The sequence below is a fragment of the Plasmodium yoelii genome (genome assembly GCF_900002385.2).
Source record: "Plasmodium yoelii strain 17X genome assembly, chromosome: 13".
Lineage (NCBI taxonomy): Eukaryota > Apicomplexa > Aconoidasida > Haemosporida > Plasmodiidae > Plasmodium > Plasmodium yoelii.
In genome coordinates, this window is record NC_036185.2 from 758,789 (window position 1) to 785,611 (window position 26,823).

The window sequence follows — 26,823 nt, forward strand, 5'->3', positions numbered from 1 at the left end:
TTTAATATTATTTTAAAAAATTTGCACACTTAATGTATAGTAACTTTATTTTTTTTCAATACCTAAATTAAATATTTTTCATATAACTACAAAACTTTCAATAACAAATGTTACATAAAAACACACTCTCTATATTATAATAAATAAAAATAAGATAAAATGGATGAAAAACCATATATACCTATAATTGAAAAATTAAATAATGAAAAGAATCCAAACTTTTATATCTGTGGAAATGGATACATAGCACCATTAGACATCAAAAACTTAAAAAAAATATCCAATACCGAAAAGAAAAATTTACAAAGAGTCTTTAAAATGATGGATAAAGATAATACAGGGAAGATATCAGCCTGCAATCTTCATGACATTTTGCATAAATACAATTACAAAATTTCTAAGGTTAATTTAATAAATTGTTTTTCTTAAATATATCATTTTTTGCACTATTTTTATATATCCTTAAATAGTTAATATATAAAGTATGGTACAAAAACCAAATTTTTTTTGTGTATGGCCTTTTGTAGTCATGCATTATTTTCATACTGTTAAACTTTTTTTTATTAATATAAACAAAAATGATAAGATATAAAATATAATTCATATAGAGCGATAGGGAACTTAAAGTTATAAAGCTATTATGATATGTCCATACCTATATTCAATTTTTATAACTACCTAAATATTTACGCCATTCTATCGATAGAAAAATACATATAATCATATACATGCACATACACATACACATACACACATATATGTTTTCATTTTTATTTTATTAGAGCGAAGTTGAAAGAATGATTTGGGAATTTGATGAAAATATGGATAACTGCTTAGATTATGATGAAATTTATTTTTTATATTTAAGATGTGTTAATGATAAAAAAAAACAAATTCCAAGTGACTTATACAATATTATTCAGTTTTTTATGTTTGATTATGAAATGAATGGATATATAACTGTTGAAAAAACATTACAAATATTATATGTACGATTTGGCAGAGAAAAAATGGATTTAGAGGTCCAAGAAATTTTTGGTGATAAATATGAAGATAAATCAGGAGTAGAAAAACAAATTTGTTTAAAAGAATATTTAGATAATGAAAAAAAACGGATACGAAAATATAGGTTAAAAAATATCTCAAATCAAAATGACCAAATTACAATATTATATAATGTATCGATATACATGTGTATATGATTCATTTATTTTTGTGTATATTCATATATAGATATACCCATACATTGTATCAATGAACGTTTTCATTAATTTCCTTTTTTTTTTCTGTTTGTCTAACATCTTTAACTTTTTTTTTTTATATAGAAATGAAAATCACAAAAAGGCAGGAAAAGCATAATTTCGATAATCCCGTAAATTAAAAAGCAAGTGAATATTAACATAACTATTACACATAAAAATATTTATTTTCCATTTATGTATTACATATTTTTTTTACGCAAATATATTTGCTTTATAATATGCATAAGGTATTTATAAAAAATATAAATAAATTATGAATATATATATATGTTATTACAGAATATAACACATTTAATCGTCTGGATAATATAACAGCTTATGTAATTAATTAATCGTTTTTAATTTTTTTATTATATTATATATATGCTTAAAATAACTTATTAAAACTAATGAATAATTTTAAATAAAAAAATATGTTCCATTATAAATCATAATATTCAATAAACTATAATAATTTATTTGGATCTTTTTAATTATAAAATATGGCAATATGTTGCCTTAATTCATGACAAAAACATAAATTATATATATTATATATATATTATGCATCTTTCATAATATATTTTATTACATAAATTTCCATATTTTTACTTCCTTTTTTAAAATTGTTTTATATTTTTTGTTATAATGTTGGCATAGGTTAAATTTTGCTATACATCATTTAAAGAAAACCAATTTAATATAAACAATATATTTCTCATTCACTCATTTCAAATTCAAGTTAAAAGTTCATACATATATATCCAGCATTTTTTTGTTTATCAGCTTGTAATCGATGTTAAATTAATTACGAAATATTTATAATTTCCCTTCATCATATAATTTAGTTTATATTTTTTTTTCGTGGATTTTTAGTTTATGACTGCCATCACGCGTATACACAATTATAATTCTGGTTATGTAATGTAGTTCTAATAATATTTGATTTATGGTTTTTTTTATTTTAATAAATTTAAGAAACTATGGAAACTGTTAATAAAAATGAAACAAAGAAACCTGATTCCCGTATTTTTAGGGTATTTATATCTGGTTACGTTATAACCTTATTAATCCTAATGATTCTAACATCCTTTGTGTTTGATATAATAGCTTTAGTTTTATTTTTACCAATAGTACTATATAGTAGATCATTTAGACTGTTTATATTTGGTGTTCCCTTTAAGTTTTTTATGAGTTTGGGTAAGATAACAAAATTAACAAATTAGTGGAAATATTATGAATATATAAGAGACACTACATTACTAACATAATAATGTGTGCATACTATATATAATGACACATATGAATATTATTCAAACATCCATATGTGTATTGGTGTGTAAAAATACGTCCCTGTAAATGCATAATTATATATAATACTTTTCTATTTTTTTGGTACAGTTTTTTCCCTGCTTAACCCATTTTGGAAAATTAAAATAATAAAAAAATTAAAAAAAAATTATAATCCATCAAATACGATATTGTTTTCTAATCACTTATCATCACTAGACCCATGGACCATCAATGCTTTCTGGTTTAAGTATAATATGAAATTCATTTGTAAAGGATCATTATTTAAGCTACCTATTTGTGGCCAAATATTAACTTTAGCTCAAGAGATCCCTATTCATTTTGGTAAAGGAAAAGGAGGATGGGAAGTAAAAAAAGAATCAAAAGAAAATGCTATGAAATTAGCTAAAGAATATACTAACATGAATATTCCTATAGCAGTATTTCCAGAAGGTACTCGTTCTCGTACTGGAAAATTGCAAATGTTTAAAATGGGATTTTTTAAATTTGCACTTGAAAATAATATGGAAATATTACCATGCGCATTGCATGGATCAAATAAACTTTGGACGTTAAATTCATTATTATTAAATAAGGGAACGGTGTATGTTTCCTATGGTGAGCCTTTTCGCCCTACCCCAGGAATGACTGTTGAAGAGTTAGCAAATAAAACCAGAAATATTATATTTGATTTGATTAAAGAATTTCCAGATTATGATCCAAATGTAAGACGAAATAATTACACGTTGTACATCATTATGTGTACTTTTGTTTGTGTTATTATATTTATTTCAAATATCACGATTTTCAATGCATTATACCCATTTTAATGAACAATATATATTTTTCTTTTTTTTTTGTGCTATATTTGCAGGTTGACCAGTTAGCAACTGAATTTTCACAAACACGAGAACAAGGTATATAACAACATTTTTTTTTTTAATGCTTCCTTAAAGTTATACATATTTTGAGGGGGTATCCCCAATTTCATTATAATTATACAATAAAAAATTTTAAACAATTTAATATTTTTTATAAAAAGACAATTTAATTTATATTAATTTTTTATCTTTACCAAATATTTAAAAAAATGATAGAATAATAATCCAACATTTGGTTATGTGTATTCAAATTATGTTTTAAAAATATGATCTAATAAAAAAAACGAAAAAGCACTTCGCCATTAATAAAAATTAATTGTTAATGCTTTAAATATTAGGCTTAATTAATCATTATGTTTTTATATTTTATTAAAAAAATGTGATAAGTTTGGTTCTTTTCGATTTCTCATATTTTGGAACAAAATATCACGCAATAATATTGCTGTGATTTAAATAAAATAGTGGTATAATTTATTTCATTTTTGTATTTCATTTATGAATTTTTTTCTATCTAAAAAAATACTTTTATTTATTATCATTTATTTATTTAGCCATTATATAAATTTAAAAAAATCAATAAAAAGTTATTGTTAACTGGCAAATCGGTAAAATAAGTTTTATATATAAACAAAATTATAAATAATAAAATTATTTGTATTTTTTTGGTGAAAATTTAATTTTAAAATTATGAATACTTGGAAATGTTTGAAAAAAAAAACGATGAATATAAGTAATACTACAATAACACGAATATACATAAAGTTCCATATGAACAAACAGAAGATTCTACAAGTGGGTATAATCCCTTAGTACGTCTAAATATATATATACATGCTTTTAATGTGCTCATTTTTTGATTAGCCAATGGTGATATTTATAATATTTAGCTATATAAAATAAAAAACACCAACATTAATTAAAATTCTGTGAAAAGATATAAAACTTTCAAACATTAGCAAAACTATTTTATAAAATAATACGAAACAAATGTCAGACGAACTCTTTGACGAAGTTGAATTTATAAATAAACATTTCAATTTTAAAAATCCGAATATAAATAAAAAATTAGACAAAGATGATCAAAATAAAGTTATCCAACTATTAACAATTTGTAAAAAAAAAATCGAACTAAATAAAGAATATAATGAAAACTATCTAACTAACTATATCAAATCATTAAAGATCGTGATATTCTATATACCATTTAATCCTATAATTAAAGAAAAAATAACGGAAAATAAAACATATGAACAATTGTTTTTAGGAAGAAACTTTATCAATAGTACCTCAAATTTGTTAAAAGAAAAAAACAATAATATTAATAATTTAAATGGAAATGATACCAAAATATGTGGACAAAGCAAATGGAATAATAATGTCCCATTATATGATCAGATTAATAAATATGAATTAATATTTTTAATTAATTTAATAACCCATAATGAAAATAATAATAAAGTGTGGAAATATTTGTATCCTTGGTATTTTTATTATATTATTTTAAATGAGCTTGAACAGGATAACATATTTATGTTACTAAATAATTTTATACTAAACAAAATAACATATGACGAATTAACAAAAGATGACAATATTGTATTTATTCTTTTTATTTCTTTATTTAATAATTTAAAAAACATACAAAATGAAGCAACTATTTGTAATTATTTTTATTTTTTTATTGAAAATTGCTTAAAATATGAAAATAAATTATTTATACACATTTTACAACATATGAAATTACTATACACATATTTTGAATGCTTAACAAAAAAAATGAAAGAAAATGTTAAAGATATTTATAATGAAAATATTACAATATCAGAAAAGTGGAAAATATTTAATAATGTAAATAATAAAAAATATGTTTTAAAATATATAATATTTATGTATAGACTAATTTTTGAAGCATTATATAATATTATGGATCAAAAGAATTTTGAAATAGAACCAGTTTCTCAATACAAAGAATTATATAAAATTATAATTGAAGAAATTCAACATAATTTAATATTTATCAATGAGATAAATTATTTCCATAATTTTATAGATACCCACATTGATTTATATAACAAATACGTTCTGTTTATGGATATGTTTTTGCATTATAAAAAAAATAATAATTTGGAAATATTTAAACTAATTTTATTTATTTCCAACATTTTTATTGATTCTTATGAACAGTTAGATTATTTATCATCTTCAGAAAAAAAAAATTATATCGACATAATTTTTACATACTTGAAAAATATATACAATATGAGAAATCAGCATATAACAAAAAAAGAAAATATTCTATATCATAATTTTGTACTTAATAGATATATTATTAGTATTGTAGCAAATTTTTCTGTGGATTATCAAATTTCTGCTTACATTAAAGAGATACAAGGTAATCATATATAAAAAAATGTTTGTCTCTTTTTATTACTAAATCAAAATATATTCCTCTATTACATTTATTTTGATTCAAATATATGGGTCATTACCCGTTTATTCATTTTATACTTTTTAGGAATTGACATTTTGAGAAAGTTCATGTATGTTGATGATAAGGATCCCTGTCTAGCAGAATATTCTATTTTGGTATGTTTATTTGAAACTCGTTTATTTAGTATTGTTTGTAAAAATAAAATATATATATATATAGTTTTATCATCATAAAGCATAGAATACTTCAAAAAATTATGTCTTATTGTATATGCTTATTTATATTTTTTGTAGGCTATTAAACATATAAAGGAAAATGAAAATTTGGATGACCTTTAAAATAAATTATTCCTTTATATTATTAGTTTATTAGATTCTTTATTTTTACATATGTATGTTAATTATTAGTTTTGCTAACTTCTTACATGACACCCTACTTTCTTTTTCCTTCTCTTTTTCCTTCTCTTTTTCTTTCTCTTTTTATTTTTTTTGTTTAATTTTGAACTATCACAAATACACAGAATGCGTGTCCTTTCCGTTTCATAAGTAATATTTAAATTACATGTACAATGTAAATATTTAAAAGAAAAAATATCTTTATCCAGTTAGAGTTACAAAAAAAAATTAGACAAATTATTTAAATGGAAAAATATAGATATGAATATCTTGCAAATTACACATAATTTTTACTTATAAAAAAAGGATGATTAAAACTAATACAAATATGATAAGAAATAGTTAAAAAAAAAATGGTCGGTATTAATATTTCAATTATTGCAAATATATAAGCAACTTTTTTTCCTTTTTAAAAATTAGTATATACAAATATACTTTTGATAAAATACAACAGGGTTATCAGTTTAATACATATACAATCATATGTATATATGCGTGTAAATTATATTTCTCTAGCAAAGTAAAATTAATAATTCTTCAAATTACAAAATTGTAAGGTTTAATTTTAAAAGATTAATGAAAGAAAATATTATTTTACTATTTTACTATTTTATTATTTTACTATTTTACTATTTTATTATTTTACTATTTTACTATTTTATTATTTTACTATTTTATTACATATATATTAACTAAATCATATGAATTTCGTTGTTAATTTCGTAACGCACATTATGATGGCGTTTTAATAAACCTGTTTATTTTCAATTCTCCAAATGACAAGGAAATTCCTTAGCAATATATATGTGACTCTATCAACTATAAATATACACACAAATTCAATTCCCGTGAATAAGTAAATGGCTACAAATTTTTAGTTAAAAAGTTAATTAATTCTTCCTGATTAGTAAAATTATAATCCTGAATATCGGAATTGTATATTTTATAAATAACATCATTTAATTGGATTGGATTATTCACATTAAATTCTATATCATTGCTATTCGATTTAATAGAAATAATGAACTTAATTTTATGGGGTTTAAAAATTTTGACTTTTTTTTTAATATTTGTATTATTAATTGAAAAAAATATATATGAATATATATTTTTATTTAATAATTTTTTTGACAAATCATAAGCAACTAATAAATTCTCTATTTCATAAACTTGAATTATAATTTTAGGACAAGAGTAATTAAATTGTCCATTATTTAATTGTGACGAAATTAAATTATTTGTGCATTCAAAATTATTTTGATAATCATGCAACAATGAAAAATTATTGAAAATTTGAAATTTATCACCTCCCGATACTGTTTGATTACTCATTGATAATTTATCATTTGATTCTGTTATTTTTGTAAAAATCTTTTCCAAATATATTTCAACACCATATGCTTTTATATGTACAGTTGAATTATTTTTTACACCATGGTCATTAGTATTACTGTTGCTTATATTAGTATATTTCAGATTATTCATATTTCTTATTAGTTTATCAAATCTCCCACCATGAGCTATTATCTCTTTATTCTTACTATCTGATATAACATAAAATATAATTTCTTTAGAGAAAACATTTTCATCATAATTTAAAAAAATATCAAAATATACATTTTCAATTATCGTATTTGTTCCAATAAATTTATTAATATTTTTAACTTTATCTAATATAGATAATAAATTTTTTTTTTTTCCTTTATTTTCCATAATCTTAATACCTTTTTCTAATTCATTCGAATATTTTTTATGCCCATCATATTCTGTTTTACAATTCTCATTTTCATAACTCGGATTTTCTTTTTCGTCATAAATCACCAAGCTATTATTATTTATCCCATTAATATTACCACTGTTAATATGCCCACTATTATTGATACAACCTATATTAGTATTACCCACGTTTTTACAACTACTCTTGGGTGTATTCACACTTCCCACATTATTAATAGTATTATTGCACACAATATTACTATTGCAAGTGTTATTAAAATCTGAATTTCTTTTGCTTAAGGCATCAAATATAAACTTGTCTAAAATGCTAAAATATTCATCTATTTTATTAATTTCACATTTTATTTGAAACAAATTAAATATAAAATCAGTTATTTTTGAAACATGGTTATTTTCTAATTTATATTTTTGTATCAATAATGATATTGCTGATTTATTTATTAATTGGGGAGAATTTTTCTTTAAAATTATTGCCAAGTCATAAGATATATCCTCAGGTAAATCCAAACATTCAATCAATATCAATGGCAACAAATCAATATATGACCAAACAAATATTAATTTGTTAAAATAAGATGCATGGTTATATAAAGTATATATCGATACAAAAATGTCTGAATTTGCAAATATTGATATATAATTAAATTCTTCTTGAGAATAAACATTTTTTGTATTAATTAAAATACAATAAAATATTTTTTCTACTTCATCTGGATATAAATTAGTAGTATTAATATCTTTTTTGGGTTGTTTATTTTTAGCTATTTGATATTTGTATGTATATCCTTTAGTATAAAATTTCCAAAACAACAAAGTTTCATTATATCTATCATAACAATCTATATTTTCATATATATATTCAGAAAAAGACAAAAAAAATGAATTGCGCAAAGTTATAATATTGGCATATGTGTCTAATAAATACACCACATTTTCAATATTATTACAAGCATTTGTATTTATAAATATGCTTTTACATTTGTTTTCTTTCTTCTTATTTATACTATAAGAATAATTATATTCATCAATTGTTATATTTTCAAAATTTATATAATATTTATTTCGTAAAATTACAGGTGTTATTAAAAAAATTGCGCCTCTATTTTTGAAAGATGATATAATTTTCTTTTTTATACTTTTCTTTATATTTGATTCTTCTGAAAATATTTTAGCTCCTTGAAATGCTACCATATCTTCTTTTTTTATCGAATTTTTTTCAATTTTATTATCATTTTTTTCAAATAGTGTACTAATTATTGTGTGCACTTCTTCACAGTTCCTTTTTTTCTCAACTAAATTATAAATCTCATTAAAATTTTTCTCATAAGAAAAAAAAAAGTTTTCATGTAATAAACTATAAGCGGATAACCTATTTTGTGGATCAATTTCTAATAAACTTAACAAAAATTGAAATATCTTATTATCAGATCGTATGCTTTCTGGATAAATACTTTTCAATAGGTTAGATAAAACTATTGATCTTTCCATTGATGTTGAAAAAGGTTCATGAAACATTTCAAAAAAAACAACTCCTAATGAAAATATATCTGCTTTTTGATCAAAATGTTCTCCATTTAATTGCTCAGGAGACATATAATTAACTGTTCCTGCCGATGGGTTTATTTGAGTATTATCAATTTTGGTAGTTAAACCAAAATCTCCTATTTTAGCTGATAAAATGTCGTCATTTATTTGTAAAAATATATTTGATGGTTTTATATCTCTATGCATTATTTTCATATCATGTATATAATATATTCCCTTTAAAATTTGTTTAATCAATTCCCATATTAATTTTTCATTTTTATGAATAAAACCGCAGTCTATAGCTTCTCTTAATGTTTTTCCTGGACAATATTCCATTAATATGTATAAATATTTTTCATTTATTTTTATATTTTCTTTATTTTTTTTATTATAATAATTTCGTATATTGCTTATTTCATCTATATAGTATATATTCTTTTTATTTCCTTTATTTTTTTTTTTTATTACATATTTATAATTATTTTCAATTTCTTTAAAGAGATAATAGTCAATGTTATTTTCCACCCATGCATCATAATATCTCACGATATTTTCATGTTGCAATTTAGCAATCATTATAACTTCTTCCATTATAAGGCTATTGTTTTCATTCATGATGTTGTTACCAGAACTAAAAGATCCAGATATCATCGGTTCAATATCATTATGTTTACTATTCTTTTTGATATTGTTATTATATTTGTTGACTAGTTCGTTATCATTTTCTCGTTTGTTAGGACAATAATTACTCAATGTTATTTTTTTCACAGCATAAGCTATATTGAATTTTTTATTTTTAACTTTCATAACGTAACCAAAACCACCACACCCTAATACACTTTCTTCTGAAAAATCTCGATAATACCGAGAATATTTATTAATAACTTCTTTACATATTTCATTCCCATTATTTGCCAATAAAACAGTTAACGGTGTATTTTCCTTCATAATTTTAATAAATTTTTTTTTCTTCTTCTCTTCTTTTTCATATATATTATTTTTTTCGATTTCTGTTATATTATTAAATTTTATTTTTTTTGTTTTATTTAAATAACCTGTTTTAAGAAAATTACTAATTTCTTCTGCGTCTTTTATTGAAAATTCAATATCTTCTCTTTTACTATTTTTTTCTTCAGTAGAGTTATTAATTGATTTGTCATTATTATCTTGTTTGTCGTTTTCTTCAATTTTATTTTTTCCTTTTTTTTCTAATATTTCATGAAATACATCATTTTTCATTTTTTTTGTTATATTTATATTTGTTTGTTCTTTCTTTACCATTTCGCTGTCTGTATCTGCTCCGGATTTATTTATTCCCAATTTTTGAATTCCTAAATTGCCAATTTTATTAAATTGTTTACTACCTGAATAATTACTCAGGTTATTTATAAAATTAATACTATTTTCAGAAAAGGACCGAACAGCAGATGTTTTCCTCTTCAACTTTGCATTTGTCTCTTCTCTTTCGTTTTCTCTATTCACTTTTATATAACCCTTTGAATATTCAGTGAAATGCTCTTTTTTTTTTAAAACATTATTATCCAATTTTTTTTCTTTTTTTTCGACTTTTATATTATCATTTATTTTGCCTTCCAAAATATTTTCTACGTTTTTATCATCAACCCAACAAGAACACTTCATAGAATTATAATCATTAGTGTGAGAATATAAATGCATAATACTGTCTTTAAAATTTAATTTTTTTTCTATAATATATTTTAAAAGCATCGTTATTTTATAATAATAACATTTATGTAATTTTGAATTATCTAAACTATAATTATATTCCTTTTTATTAAAATCTATATTCACACTAATATCAGCATATCTTAATTCATACTTATTTGGTCCATAATTATTTTTATCGATATTTATTCGTATATTGAGAATAGTACACTCATTTTTAGAGTTAGTTGTATCTTCTACAAACATTATTCCGTTTGTTTCTTCATCCATAACTTTTTTTAGTAATCTGTAAAAAAAAAAAAAAAAAATTGTATAATAAAACAAGGATATAAAATTTTGTTTGCACATTTTTATTATTTATTCTTTTATTACCCTTCCTGAATAATATCTATTTCAATATCTTTAATCGAAGACAAGGTGTATATATCATTTATAAGCTTCCCAGCAGACACTATGGGATCGTCTCCATTATTTATTTTGTCTGTTTCCATCTTTTATGTTTTTATTTTTTCAAAGCATCATCATATCTATATGTTTATATGTTTATATATTTATTCATGTACAAACCATTCTATTTATGTGAAATTACAAACTATGTATTATAATATTGTGAAGTTGTAATACAAGAAAAGGTTTGGAATTATTTATAATTTCGGATTATATACTTAAAAAAAACAAAAAAATATATGATATATTTTAAATGTTTCAAAAACATTTTCAAAGCATATATATGCTTATCTTAAAGCTCAAATGTTTTTATAATAATGACTTGAATTTTTTCATAATTATTTTGTCTTAATCATTTCACTACTTCCCCCTTGCCTTTTTTCACAAATAATTTACAATATTATAATGCTTCAATTTATTTGCTCTTTAGTCTTTATCACCTTTTTTCATATATAATTTGTCAGTGATATAATTTTGTTTTACGTGTAAACAAAAAAGGTGCTAATTTTGTAACCCAATATCTCAAAAAAAAATAATGTGTTTACAAATATATATATATCCATAAATAAATCACCTTTTTTATAGCATTACAAAAATTACTAAAAAAATATAGAATATTTAAACATTTGAATAAGCTGAATATTTACTTATTAATCATATTTTTTTAATAAAATTTAAATATATATTTTGATAAAAAATTTTAAAATTATAGCAGCAACCCATTACTGCTTTCATACACAAAAAGGAGTAAATGATAAAAATTGTATACACCTTTATAAAATCTTAGTTTGATTAATTTTAAACTAAAAAATGGAAAATCATTAATATACATATTTATATATGACTATTTTATTTGTTAATGTTTTGCACATTCTTTCCATCAGTTAACATTCTTCAAAAAAAAAAAGTTCATTAATTCATATTTTAAAGATTATAATTTTTAATTATAAAATAGTTTACGAATATTATATATACATATCTTTGGGCAATCTGTTTTTAAATTTTGTATACATAAAAATGTATGATATTTATACGCCCATACAATAACATAAATATATCGTGCAAATATTTATCATATTATGTGTGTTTGTGTGGGAATTTTATCTCTATTTGATATATATGTGTAAAATCAATTATCTTTTTCTAATTACAAAATAAAATAATAATAAGCATTTTTTTTTCTATTCAAATCTTAAAAGAATAAATATTAATTTGTGTAAATTATTTATTGGCTAGTCATATTAAATATCACTACACACATATTAACCCCACATTGGGAAATAAATTTCTTAAAATGAAATACTTTCTCTATTTTTATAATTATTAATAATCATTTGGATATATTCGATTTTTTTACTTTTTTGAATTGGAAAATTTTAAAATTAAGACACACAAAAAATTATTAACAAATTAGTCCCAAAAAAAAGATAATCGAAATAAAAGACATTGCCATTCGTAATATATAATTATAACTTCTTTAATCCATTATTATTGTAATGTTATTAAATAAAAGTAAAATTTGTTATATAATTATAACCAAATAAAATATATGCGATATTTGCATGTGAATATAAAAGAATGTACAAATATATTTCCTTTTTAATATATTTTTCTCAATGTATACCCAAAAATACAACATGCTAGCCATTACTTTTTATGAAAGTTTAATATATCATTTTTTTTATTTTTGCATGATGACAACTGATCAATATCAGGAGTCTATAGACTTAATCATAAAAATAAAAAAAAAAGTATATATAGGCTTTACTTTTATTATATTTTATTTTTTATGAAATAAAAGGATTACCAACATTTAAAATATGAAGCGTTTATAAAATTGTTGTTTTCCTTTGGTATTCTTTTTATTATTTGTTTAATATTCCTTCACATATAAAATAAATAAATCACAAAATATACAAACCTGAGAAATTATTAATTTAATTTGGAAAATATAAATAATTGAATAGGAAAAAATAATAAATAAATTCGTAAAATTGCCAATTATATAACTAATAAAAATGGTATCACCACTTATTAAATACGAAAAAAAAACATATAGATATCATGATTGAAAGTATCAATAAAAAAAGAAAATGATTCCAACATTTTTTAAATCTATCTCATATTATGCGTATATATAACATGATATGCAATTTATAGCGCTTCTAGGTATATGTTAAAAAAATAAAGAAATTGTTTTATTTTGACTATATGAATATTTATTTTTTTACATTTTTTGAATTTCATTATTTCACCATTTTATCATTTGTTTAGTCTTTTTTTTTTATTCAAAAAATGAATTGAACATTTTCCTTACACATACAGTTTCCCACTTTTTATATTTGTTATACATACGATTCTGAAATAATAAAATGAATGACATAATTTCAAAAGATAATCAAATAAAATCTAAGAACTTTATAACAATTTATACTATCCGTATGTATTTAAATGGCTTTATAATTGGATATGTTTTCAGAAAAGAAATTTATAAAAATTTTTATATGCATAAGAATGATAATATAATCTTTGATATTATAAAAAAAAACAAATTTTCACCAATTTATAACAACTATAAAAAATCGACATATATATCGAAAATTACTTTACGTTATAAAACAAAAAACGATTTATTTAAAAGGCTAAAAGCATATAATAATAATCAAAATTATCAAAATTATCAAAATACCTGCAAAACGATTTTATTTCATAAGTTGCCATATTTGAAAAGAAATTTTCATATCCCTAATTTTTTTGCTGTTAGATTATCATTTTGGACATGTACTAAAAATATACACACAAAAAAATTCAACTTGTATTTATATGAATATTGTTATAAGCATATGCATAATTCGTTGTAAATTATGTATATATAATATTCTATCAAATAAGAAAATCATTATTTCGAAATAATAATATTTTTTTCCAAATTTATTAATACACTCATTTTTTTAGGCATATCTTCCACTATATGTTGGTATTTAAACAAACAGATAGACAATATACCGATTTCCTCCACTCTTTCTGGGTTTATAGCTTCATCCGTAAAGTTAGACAATATATTTTTTTCTTACAATAATGCCTTATACCATTATGTTAAATATCATAAACTTCAACCCATTTAATTATTACAATTTATATTATATAAATAACTTTGTTTTTTTAGTAAAACATTTTTTAGAGAATCCACAAAAGTTTTTATTCCTAATTGGGTTGGATGTATCATTAGGTAAAATAAATTTCAAAAAAAAAGTAATTCAAAATTAAAATATTTTTATAATTTCATGTTACTTTTGTTATGTTACAATTTTTTAGCTATGCTATTTTTATTTAAAATATCGAAAAAGAATAACTCCACCTTTTCTGCTTATTTGGGATCGCAAAACAACACCATAATATACTTTGCCTAGAAAATATAGACATATATGCATATTCCTTTTTTATACATGGAAAATTATAATAATGAATATTAATTATTGTTTAATTAGAAATAACATATATATGTATAACACATAATTGCTCATCATTTTTTTTGCATTTATTTGTTTCCGTATATTTGCCTTTTATTCCCATTTTTATCCACAAAATATGCATATTATAATAACACCATTAAATTAAAAAATAAAAACTAAATTCCCTAATTATGCCCAAAGTATACAAATTGTAAAAGAAAATTCGATATATATTGAAAGAGTTTCAATGTAGGATATTATACATATTATATTTTTTATAATGATCGTTTTTAATTAATATTAAAATCACATATATATTGTTTTATCATAATTTAATAATTTTTCCCAAATATATAATTAATACAAGATACATATGCATACATCCAACTCACATACATATAAAATATGCATAAATTTGTGTCATATTAGTTCTAAAAATATATATCATCATGTACATATAATATACACATATAGTTATGCATACACGTATATATAATATATATATGTTTGATAAAAATATGAAGTATTAATACATTGTTGTAATAAAGAATATTATATATAAATATACATAGAACTACATTTATGATCACTTGAATGCATATACATATTCCAAATAAGTACATAAATTGGGACATGCGCGAAATATTGCATGCTAATTTATTACTTTTTTAGACATTTGAATTACATATTTATATTACACTTTGCTATGTCTTTATTAGTATTAAGCAGCATCTCGGGTTCTTTTAATTTTTAGCGATTTCTATCCATTTAGTAAACATATTTCTTTTCGTATAATGAGGCACCAGCAGTGCTTCCTCCTGCTCCTCCCTTATATTTTCCATATGTTGCTAATGAGTTTGCTTCAGCTCTTTGTAATAAAACTTCTCGGGCCTTAGCAACATTTTCTTTCTTTCCTTGCCATGTATTTAATACAGATGCTTGTAAAGCTCTACCATATGAAAAGGTTAGTGCCCATGGGTGTGGACCTAATACATTGATAGAATTTAAATTAATTGATGCATCTTCTTCTGATTGACCTCCTGATAAAAATACAACTCCGGGTAAAGCTGGTGGTACTGTTCTTCTTAAAGTTCTTACAGTGAAGAAACCAATATCATCGGTTTTGGTTTTTTCAGTACAGTCATATCCAGCTGTTACCATATTTGGTTTTAATAAGGCTCCTTCTAATAATACACCATTATCATGTAAAGCTTTAAATACACTTGCTAAAACTTTTTGGGTAACAGTTGCACATACTTCAATTGTGTGGGCACCATCAGCCAAAATTTCGGGTTCAACAATTGGAACAAGCTTATTTTGTTGGCATATAGATGCATATCTAGCTAATCCCCATGATACTTCTTGGATAGATAAATCAGTTGGTTTGCCTTTAGCTGGGTCAATTACTAAAACTGCTCTCCATTTTGCAAATCTTGCACCAGCTTTATAATATTCTTTGCACCTTTCTGCTAATCCATCTAAACCTTGGGTTGATTTTTCATCATCAGTACATGGGATACTAACTAAACCTTTGTCAACTTTAATTCCTGGTATTATACCTTCATCATGTAATAAATTTACTAATGGTACACCAGCTTCATTTTTTTGAAATAAAGTTTCTTCAAATAAAATTGCACCTGAAATGAATTTTCCTAATCCTTTAGTTCCAAATAATAAATCTCTATAGCTAGCTCTATTTTCAACAGTATTCTCGATTTTTATATTATCAAATCTTTTCTTAATTGTTTGTGTTGATTCATCTGCAGCTAAAATTCCCTTTCCTGCTGCTACAAGTTTCTTAGCTGTTTCAGCGAGTTCTTGGGCAACTTCTTTTGGAAGTTTCATAGGGGCATTTTTATATTCTACGCATCCAACCTATATTGAAAAAAAAAAAGAAGAGATAGATGATAATAAAGTACAGTTAGAATGCATTTTAACAATCTTTGGAATTTTCTATTATAAATATATAAATTAGCAAAATATAAATCGATATATATTTTATCATCACATTTGCTCTCATTCAAACTACATGTTCTATACATATATATTTTATATAGGTGCTACAATAGCATGCATAAATTTGATGAATATTATTCATATACACTATAGAATATAAAATTTTCCATATATCTTAATATGAAGGATGTATCACATTATTACTAAATAAATAAACATATTAACATATATACATATATATTATTGGGTATATTTATTAAGTACCATTGTTGTAACTAGTTTAAAAAGATATATTTAATTTGTTTTATATTTTATTTTTTAATTTATATTAATTAAAAAATTGCATATGATTAGATTAATAAATTAGAAATAAATATAAATTTATAATAGTGGCATAAAGTGGAAAATTATAAAATTATTAACTATTTTAATCATAATTTTTTTTTTTTGTTTACTTATCTATATATTTAATATAATTATACATGTAAATAATAATAACAATAATAATAATATTATTTAAACGCTTATTAATCAGATAGTGTATAAGTGGTCCCACCCTCGTAATGCCATAAAAAAATACATATTTTTTTTTTTTTTATAGAGAGTCATCGGATAATTTGTACTCAAATTGAATATAAGATGTGCACATAATAAAGTATAAACAAAAAAATGTAATATATATATGTATATGTATATATAATATTATATGCGCATCTTAGTCAAAAAAGGCCCTGGCGAAAAATCACATAACTATAAATTACTTAAACTTACAGTCTCCTTCTGAAGGCATTTTTTTTCTTTTTTTGGTGCCTTAGTATATATGTAAAATAATTTATTAAATGTATTTATATAATATATATATAGTATATAATATATATGGTATATAATATATATGTATATTTATGAATTTTTTTATGTTTGTATAACACCGCAAAAGTTATACGATAAATATTATATGTAAATTCTATATACAATTGGGATGAGCTTTTGGAAAATATGTAAAAAATATCTTTACATAATATATAAAACTATAAGGCTTAAATTATTATATTTACATGCATATAAAATATTTTACATATATTTATAAATATATATATATTTAAATGTTACCATTTTAAAAATAATATCAGGTTATAGTAAGGGTTATATTAATTCAACGTTATAAGTTTTGGGGGTCTTTACAAATAAGTTTATTCTATTTTTTCCTTCGTGTTATGAAGCTTAATTATTAAGAAAATTTCCAAATATTTTGAAATAAAAATCGTATATATTTTTTGTTTATAATTTATGTATGTTATTTATTTATATTTTATTTTTTTGTTTAATTCTTTATTCCTTTGGAGACAATCAGTATAAATTTATTTTTAATACCTTTTTATTTTGGAAATAACATTAAATCATGTCTATTTTTTCATTTAAAATATATTTATATATTTGATTTAATTTTATAATTGACAAAAATTAATAAATATTATGACATGTATACATAAAACTTTTTTAAAAATGAGAAAATCTTAACTTGCTATTTATATATTTTTTTCCATTAAATGTGCAAGACAAAAATAAATTATAAATATATTTAATTTAACTAAAAAAATTATAAATTAATCCCACCATATTGCACTTAATAATTAAAATATATCAAACGATTAATAAGAAATGTTTACGTCTCTTTAACTGTTTTTTTTTTTTTTCAGTCTCTTATTTTAGTTACGACAAACATGTTATTGTATATAAATCCGCGAAAATTCATCAAATTGGTAAAATTCATAAGGTTTTAATCACACATTTTTTGTGCTACTTTTCGCGAATCATGCAAAATATATTTAGCAAATAATTATATATTTTAAACAATCAATTTAAAAAAAACGATGCTTTTTCTTCTTTTACTTAATAATAGCTAAAGACTATATGAAAAACAAGCACATTATTTTGTGAGCAAATTTAATCATATATATTACTGATAATGGGAATATTTTAAATATACTTCCTTTTCCCATAATAATATATTATATATATGTATAATTCCTTAATATGCAATAATTTCTATAAGTTTAAGGTTCACAAGTTTAGCTTGCTGAGTGTAGTTATTTATATGAATATGAATTTGTCTGCATATGCTTTATATTTTGGTGTTAATTTTTATTAAGTCCATTTTTCAAATTCATTAAAATATATAATATGATAAACATATCTTAAATAATATTCTCATTTTTTATGACATAATTATATTCAGTTTATTTACCCACGAATTATATACACAACGCCTATATAATATCTTATACAAACAAACATATAATTAAAGAATTAACTTACAGTTATAGAAAAAAAATATTGAAATATAATAATGTACTCATTGTCTTATTCCAAAAAATAATATAATGAAATAAATTTGTTTATATAAAGATTGAATGAAATAACACAAATAATTTTCCTATCCTATTAAATTAACTATATTTTATTTTTTGAACTTTCAATAAATTTCGCCAATAATAAAATACATATTTTATATCTTTTAAAAAGGAAGTTTAAATTATAATGTGCATTATTGTAGGGCACAATTCTTTTTAAATAAATAATATATTATATATTTGTATATATTTATATATGTATATATTATATATATGTATATATCATAATACCTAAAGGACAATATTTTTATATACTCAATATGTAAATATGCTTCGTTTCCTTTAAAAATACTACCTCATTCTTTCGTTTTTTTATTTGTAATAAAGCATAAATATTTATTTATTCCTTTAAAAATATTTTTGGGGGGTATACACAATGTAATAAAAGTTTACTGAATTTTCAAATATTCCTTTATTTTTTCTTTTTTTTTAAAATGCTTGAAAAAATAAACACATTTCCTTTGATTCGAGAAATCTATAGGAATAATCATCAAAAGAAATTTACATTCATAAAACTGATGAACAAAAATACAGATATTAATAAAATATTTGCTTTTAAAAAGGATGTCAATCAAAATCCAAAAAATGGATATAATTTATTTCGTGAGCAAATTATATTCACACCATTCAGTAATTTGTTAATATATAACAACAATAATAACAACAGTAATAATATATCTTTCGAGTTTAACCATAATACGATTAATCCCACTTATAATAACAATATAATTCATCCATTATGTAAATATAAAAATAGTAATTATATAAATCGAAAATTTTCAAATATACAAAGTGAGGACAGCCCTAATGATATATCACACAATAAAACGAAACAAAAAACCCTACTCTTTAGTTGGCTTAAAACTATTAGAAAAAAACAATACTACAAAATTATTGGGAAGTTAGGGATTAAGAAAAGGAATGCAGGCATGTATTGGGAATTCTATGTTAATAAAAGAAAAAAAATTAGAAAGAAAAAAAGAACCATATGACAAGTTAATTTATGTGTATAAAAATACTAGTATAATGTAATTTAATTCGTGTAATTATTATACTTTACTCCATTTTGTTTTATAACATTTAAGCTTTATTTTTTTCGTTTTTTTTGTCAAAACTCATCAAAATTGTTATTTCTCATTATAATAAAAAAATTAAAAAATAATTTAATTAAAGTGTTAGTATATCAAATAAGTGGCCCTCAAAATGGCAAAAATAAAAAAAAGAAAAAGAAAAAACTTCCCTTTTTACAACGAAACACAGTGTAGTAAACTCGCTCTAAGCTAATTCACTACATTGATAAAATTAATCAAGCGTAAAAAAATACCATAAAAAATATCATAAAAAATATCATAAAAAATACCATAAAAAATATCATAAAAAATACCATAAAAAATATCATAAAAAATACCATAAAAAATATCATAAAAAATATTATAAAAAATATTAACTGTAATAGACTATATCCCTAAAATGGGCTATATTTTTTAATTATTATTAAATTATGTGTGCACATTTTTTCCACATTCATATTTTAACCATTCACATATTTCTGTCTAATGATACAGGCCCATAAATGGACAAATTCACTATGAAAAATTTATGTCTTGTTTTAGAAATTTCATATGATGTATTTCTTGTTTGCAAAAAAATGAGAGAATCACTTTGTGGTTTTATAATTTGAATTAGACTATCCTTAACATTAACTGATTGATTTATATTATTAACTTTATTCTTCTCCTCTTGTTTTCTTACAAATTCATTTTCAGTTTTATACACTTTTATAGTTACATCATCATCTGGATGTACATATGGAATGTATAAACATGTAACCTTTTGACCATTATCCATATCCCCATGCCCACCTTCTGCATGTTTTTTTAAAAAAGATTTATTTGGTGAAAAATATAAGAATCGAAATAATGTGCATATTTGTAATGATAAATTTGCTTTTTTATTTAATTCATATGGAATTAATGATAACTCTTTTAATAATTTATATAAACCTTGTTGTTTTTCTCTATCCAAACTAGTTATGTATGCCCAACAATAAAAATCAGTTCTTATATTTTTATATTCACTATTAAACTCATTAAACTGATTATTATATTCAATAAATATAAGTTCATCATATATAAGCTTCATATATTTGCCCATAAAATTTAGTTGTATACTTACATTAAAATTCATTAAATTTCCAATCGTTTCTGATTGAATTTTATTTAAATCATGTTCTTTTATATTTAATGGGTTTGCTAATGATATAATATCTTTTGTACTTTTACAATGTATTTCTTTTATTCTTTTTTTTACTTTTCCAATTATATATTTATTAAAAACTGTTTTTAATATATATGTTCTTAAAAAATAGTCTGTTTCTATATCTATTTGATTTTCTTCATTTCTATTTCCATTTTTTAATCCTTCTTTAGCTAATATATTATTGTAAATTGTGTATGCTTTTTCAGCTATATTATTTAGTGACTTTTTTATATTTTCTTCACTCTTTTCATTATCTATAATTTCTCCTAATAAATCATTATCATCTTTTTTAAATTTATATGAACTTATATTTATATCACATTTTCCATCATGACACGATCCACATTCTTTATGCATTTTGAGTTCTGTTCCCATCTCAAGTCTTATCGAATTTTCTAATTCTAAGCATTTTTCATAATCAAAACATTCATATAGATAATTATAAAATTGGTTTAAAATTCCTTCATCCCATTCGACCTCCATATATGGCTGTAATAAATGTGAACATATAAAATAATGGGAAAGAAAAGAAAAAGTAAAGAGAAAAAAGAAAAAATATAACAAACTACAAAACTCTACCCTTTTGAAGCTTATTCATAATTTTTAAATCTTATCTAAAAATATTCGAAGCCTTGTGCTAGTGTGCATAACATTTTTTTTAATTGATAACATTTTTTTTAATTGATAACATTTTTTTTTAATTGATAACATTTTTAGTTATGTTCTTCATTATCCATTCATTACATAATTCCAAACGTTATTTATTTTATTTTTTCAAATTTAATAATAAACCTATAGACAGCATATTTCGAGGTAAATCAAAAAAAATTATTATAATAACCTACTTACTCCTTTGTTTAATAATATAAAAAATACATATTTATTTATGAAAATTAAATAAATAATATAAACATAAATATATGTATATAAAATAATATTTTTAGTGCTTATAAATAATTATTTTATATATTCTTCGTAGGGTTATCATATTTTCCATTAAATATTTTTTTTTTTTCACAAATATTTTTTTTTCAAAATATTTATACCATTTTTTAAATCAATAAAAATTTGGATTAACTGTTTTCTTAAAAATTCCAAAGTTCATATTATATATATTATATATTATATATATATATATATATATATATATATATATATATATACTTATGCGGCATGTAAATAATAATACATGTGTCGATAACTTATGCAAAGTCATAAGTTTAAAAATGTATAATAAAAGAATAAAAATAAAACAGTATAAATTATAATTGTTTAACATGTGACTTGTGGATTTCAAATTACGCGAATAAAAAGATAACATAAAAAGCGTCAAAATAAAGCAAGCAAAAATAAAAGTTCGCTGCAAATATATACACATCAAAATGAGCATATCCCTTAAATTTATTAATTTTTTTTTAATTGTGTCCCATATATTAAAAAGCCTATTAAACGATATGAGGATAGTTTTTATTTTTTCATAATTTGGTTTTTCCAAATAAAATTTTCATAATGTTTTGCTTCCATGCCAAATTGCAATTAAAATAATTTTTAATTTCCTGAACACAGTCAGCTAATTTAATTTCCTTATCACCAACAGATTTTGATTTATCTAAAGTTAGCTCTCTTAATTTTATAACCCCTCTTTCAATTTCATCTCCTATTATAATAACAAGTGGTATTTGTTTTTCCAAGGCATAGCTAAATTGCTTTTGTAATCTTTGATCATTAAAATATACAAATTCAGTTGCTATATTTTCATCCCACAATTTTTTACACAATTCAATAGTTTGTTTAAATGCATTCTTATTAGTATTACATATAAGTACTTCAACTGCGTTGTCTTTTAAATTCAATTTCGATTTATCATTCATATTATTAGGAGAAGAATTTGCATTTGTATTACTGGGTGTATTATCAGAATTTGTAGTATTTTCTGAACATACAAGTTGTGCCATTTTTTTTCTGACTACATCTTCAGCAATAGTAATGATTCGTTCTATTCCTATAGATGCACCAACTGAAGGAATATATTCTTTTCTTTTATTTCGAATCAAATAATCATATCTTCCTCCAGCCCCTATACTACCTAAACTCGTATCAGAAAGAAGAACAAACTCAAATATGATACCAGTATAATAATCTAAACCTCGAGCTAATGATAAATCAAAAGAAAATTGATTTAACATATTAAAATGTTTAAGTAATTCAAAAATTTGCTCTAAATGATTTATAACATCGTTAATATCTTTTTTATAATTTTCATCGAAATTTGATTCATTTAAATCATTTCTTAAAAATTCAATAACTAAAAATGGAGATAAACTTAATGTTTTAGAAATATATGACTCAATTTTATCGACAGAATCAACAGATATACCTTTTTCATTTAATAATTCATCTCGAAATTGTTGGAAAGTTATTTTATCTAATTTATCTATACTACTAGAAACTGTTTTTACTTTATCTTTATGTATATTTGAAGATAATAAAATAAACTCTAAAATTTTTCTATGATTAATTTTGCAAATAAAATTACCAATTACATTTTTTAAGTTTGTTAATATATCCCAAAATATATGTAATATATGAAAATCAGCTTTTATTATATCATATTTTCCAACTATATCAAAATCACATTGATAAAATTCTCTAAATCGACCTTTATTCATACTTGGTTCATCTCTTCTATATACTTTACCAATATGAAATCTTTTAAGTGAATTTAAATTGTTAGTATTAAAAAATCTATATAATGGAACCGTTAAATCATATCTTAATGATAAACTTTCGCCTCCTTGATCTTTTAAATCAAATATTAATTTTGAATCTTCTCCATATTTATCAATTAATGTTTCTTTTAATTCAAATACAGGTGTATCAATTTCGACCCCTCCATGTATTAAAAATTTATTTTTTATAAAATCAAAAAATATATTTCTTAATTGCATATCTTCTCCTGTAAAATCTTTTGTTCCTTTTGGGACTTTTAGATTAAAGTTTATATTTTTTTGCATTAATATTTCTGATATTTCTTTGTTATATTTATATGCTGAAAAATTTTTATGTAATATAGAAAAAAGTTTATCAATTAATAATTTGTTTTCTTTATTTATTTCTGAAGTATCATATGTTTCACTAACAATTGAATAAAGAAAATTTTTAAACTCAAGACATCCAGCTCCTATATTATACACACAATTTGAGACCTTTTTATTTTTCAAAACCTGTGATAATGCTTTATTATAAGATTTTATATCATACATTATGTTCATATGTATACATATATCTGTTAACAAAATTAACAAATCATTAAATATAATATAAAGTTTTTTTAACCCTTCCAATTCAGATAAGCCATCTATATTTGCAATATGATTTTCGATACTTTTTAAATATTGTGTTTCATATAATTCAGTTAGAAACGATTTTGAATTATTTACATCAATATTAGATGCAAAACCGATCCTATTAAATGGTGGTTTCTTTAAACTATCATGTTCCTTATCAATACATTCATTTGTTAATATAAATTTAGACATTTTTTCAGCATATAAAGGCAAAATTTTGGAAACTATGCTTAACAAATTTTTAATATGTTCCTTAAAATTATGATTAAAATTTTTACAAAGAAGATTAATGTAAGAACTAATTGAATTCATTTCCTCTATAGAATCATAATTTGATTTTTCTATAAAATTTTTAAAATTATGATTTATTGTATTTAAAAAATATTCTCCATCATCACCTAATTTACTTTGTGTATATAAAAATAATAATAAATTTGGACTAAAATTTTTAGAAACTTCTTTGTCTTTATCTATTTTAGAATCATGTAACATCCATTTTATTTTTGATATCAAATTGTTTATTGATTGGATATTACTATTATTAATATTGTTATTAAATGAATTTTTAAATAATATATCAGTATTTATATTAAATAATTCTAAAATATTGCATAAACAGCATGTTAAATATTTACAGGACGAAGTTATTCTATAAAAATTTAAAAACATTAAGCTTGTTCTTTCAATATTTTTATTTACAAATGTATTAAAATCATTTATATTATATTCTGATTTACCACTTTTTTGTATATTTTCAATTAAAAAATTTTTTAATATCTCACTATATAAAGAATTGTTATTTTTTAAATAAACAATTTTACTATTTGTGTTTGAAATTTGCATACTGTTAATACTGTTACAAACGTTTCGTATCAAGTTTAGATCTAAAGTATTTTTAAATCTTAGTATATTTATTAGGAAAAAAAAATATAGGCATTTCAATTCAACCATATCATATTCTAAATGACTTACATTATTACTAATTCCATTATTTTCCTCTTTTTGTGAATCTATTATTTTTTCATTTTCTACTTCCCATTTTTCACTTATATTATATCCATTATATATTTTTTCCAAATCTTCAACACTTTTTCTGTTTTCATTTAATTTGTAAAAACAGTCCTTAAAACTGGATGGCTCCAACTTTAAGACTCGATTATTAATACTCACTTCAATAACATCCTTTGTGTTAAATACTTTATTTTTATAAACACTTATACTCATTTTTTTTACTATATTATTATTTCTTAAAAAGGTGGAAAAAAAATATATATTTTTATTTCGCTTGCTGATTATATAAACTGATAATAAGTTGGAAGGAGGCATATAACGCATTCCTACGCCCTCAGAAAATTGGGAAAATAAAATTAAAATAGGAAAAATAGCATTAAAACTGGAAAAATAAGATTAACAGTTGAATAAATGAATGGATAAGCGGACCCCTGAATAAAACATAAATCAATAGGCTACTCTGAAGTTGCTATTTTGAGTTTGCTATTTTGAGTTTGGTGCTTTTTGCCCACAACACCATGGATTTTGGAATCGACATATATTTAAGCTAAGAAAATATGTTTACACATATTTGTACTAAAATATAGATTATATATCCTTTAATATGGAAAATGAGAACTTTAAAAGATACTTAAGATAAATAGTTATATATATATATGTACATATAATAGTGTATCCAATGTACTATTGCTTATACTTTTAATACATAATTATTAGGCGCAAAAATGTTTCATAGATTTTATGTATCCTGC

At 21.6% G+C, this 26,823-nt stretch overlaps 9 protein-coding genes across 9 annotated transcripts; 5 read left to right on the top strand and 4 right to left on the bottom strand.

The window, feature by feature from the left end:
* Positions 1 to 159: 159 nt before the first annotated feature.
* On the top strand, positions 160 to 1,359 carry PY17X_1311900 (calmodulin-like protein; the record flags this gene model as incomplete). The annotated part of the gene is made up of 3 exons (XM_724379.1): positions 160 to 402; positions 783 to 1,129; positions 1,326 to 1,359. 3 exons carry the CDS (start codon positions 160 to 162, stop codon positions 1,357 to 1,359), a joined length of 624 nt encoding a protein of 207 aa, XP_729472.1.
* An 865-nt stretch (positions 1,360 to 2,224) lies between these two features.
* PY17X_1312000 (1-acyl-sn-glycerol-3-phosphate acyltransferase) lies at positions 2,225 to 3,456 on the top strand (the record flags this gene model as incomplete). The annotated part of the gene is made up of 3 exons (XM_724380.2): positions 2,225 to 2,441; positions 2,643 to 3,256; positions 3,406 to 3,456. 3 exons carry the CDS (start codon positions 2,225 to 2,227, stop codon positions 3,454 to 3,456), a joined length of 882 nt encoding a protein of 293 aa, XP_729473.2.
* A 943-nt stretch (positions 3,457 to 4,399) lies between these two features.
* Positions 4,400 to 6,181, top strand: PY17X_1312100 (conserved Plasmodium protein, unknown function; the record flags this gene model as incomplete). Its single annotated transcript, XM_022957027.1, has 3 exons — positions 4,400 to 5,804; positions 5,928 to 5,998; positions 6,137 to 6,181. The coding sequence occupies 3 exons, from the start codon at positions 4,400 to 4,402 to the stop codon at positions 6,179 to 6,181; spliced, it is 1,521 nt and encodes a 506-aa protein (XP_022813511.1).
* A 921-nt stretch (positions 6,182 to 7,102) lies between these two features.
* On the bottom strand, positions 7,103 to 11,679 carry PY17X_1312200 (uncharacterized protein; the record flags this gene model as incomplete). The annotated part of the gene is made up of 2 exons (XM_726222.1): positions 7,103 to 11,474; positions 11,561 to 11,679. The coding sequence occupies 2 exons, from the start codon at positions 11,677 to 11,679 to the stop codon at positions 7,103 to 7,105; spliced, it is 4,491 nt and encodes a 1,496-aa protein (XP_731315.1).
* A 2,328-nt stretch (positions 11,680 to 14,007) lies between these two features.
* Positions 14,008 to 14,969, top strand: PY17X_1312300 (shikimate dehydrogenase, putative; the record flags this gene model as incomplete). Its single annotated transcript, XM_022957028.1, has 4 exons — positions 14,008 to 14,416; positions 14,591 to 14,684; positions 14,802 to 14,864; positions 14,951 to 14,969. The coding sequence occupies 4 exons, from the start codon at positions 14,008 to 14,010 to the stop codon at positions 14,967 to 14,969; spliced, it is 585 nt and encodes a 194-aa protein (XP_022813512.1).
* Positions 14,970 to 15,855: 886 nt separating this feature from the next.
* Positions 15,856 to 17,310, bottom strand: PY17X_1312400 (fructose-bisphosphate aldolase 2; the record flags this gene model as incomplete). The annotated part of the gene is made up of 2 exons (XM_022957029.1): positions 15,856 to 16,962; positions 17,308 to 17,310. 2 exons carry the CDS (start codon positions 17,308 to 17,310, stop codon positions 15,856 to 15,858), a joined length of 1,110 nt encoding a protein of 369 aa, XP_022813513.1.
* Positions 17,311 to 19,888: 2,578 nt separating this feature from the next.
* PY17X_1312500 (conserved protein, unknown function) lies at positions 19,889 to 20,446 on the top strand (the record flags this gene model as incomplete). The annotated part of the gene is made up of 1 exon (XM_022957030.1): positions 19,889 to 20,446. The coding sequence occupies one exon, from the start codon at positions 19,889 to 19,891 to the stop codon at positions 20,444 to 20,446; it is 558 nt and encodes a 185-aa protein (XP_022813514.1).
* Positions 20,447 to 20,993: 547 nt separating this feature from the next.
* Positions 20,994 to 22,196, bottom strand: PY17X_1312600 (prolyl hydroxylase-like protein, putative; the record flags this gene model as incomplete). Its single annotated transcript, XM_718807.1, has 1 exon — positions 20,994 to 22,196. The coding sequence occupies one exon, from the start codon at positions 22,194 to 22,196 to the stop codon at positions 20,994 to 20,996; it is 1,203 nt and encodes a 400-aa protein (XP_723900.1).
* Positions 22,197 to 23,188: 992 nt separating this feature from the next.
* Positions 23,189 to 26,395, bottom strand: PY17X_1312700 (histidine--tRNA ligase, putative; the record flags this gene model as incomplete). The annotated part of the gene is made up of 1 exon (XM_718806.2): positions 23,189 to 26,395. One exon carries the CDS (start codon positions 26,393 to 26,395, stop codon positions 23,189 to 23,191), a length of 3,207 nt encoding a protein of 1,068 aa, XP_723899.2.
* Between the last annotated feature and the right edge of the window lie 428 nt (positions 26,396 to 26,823).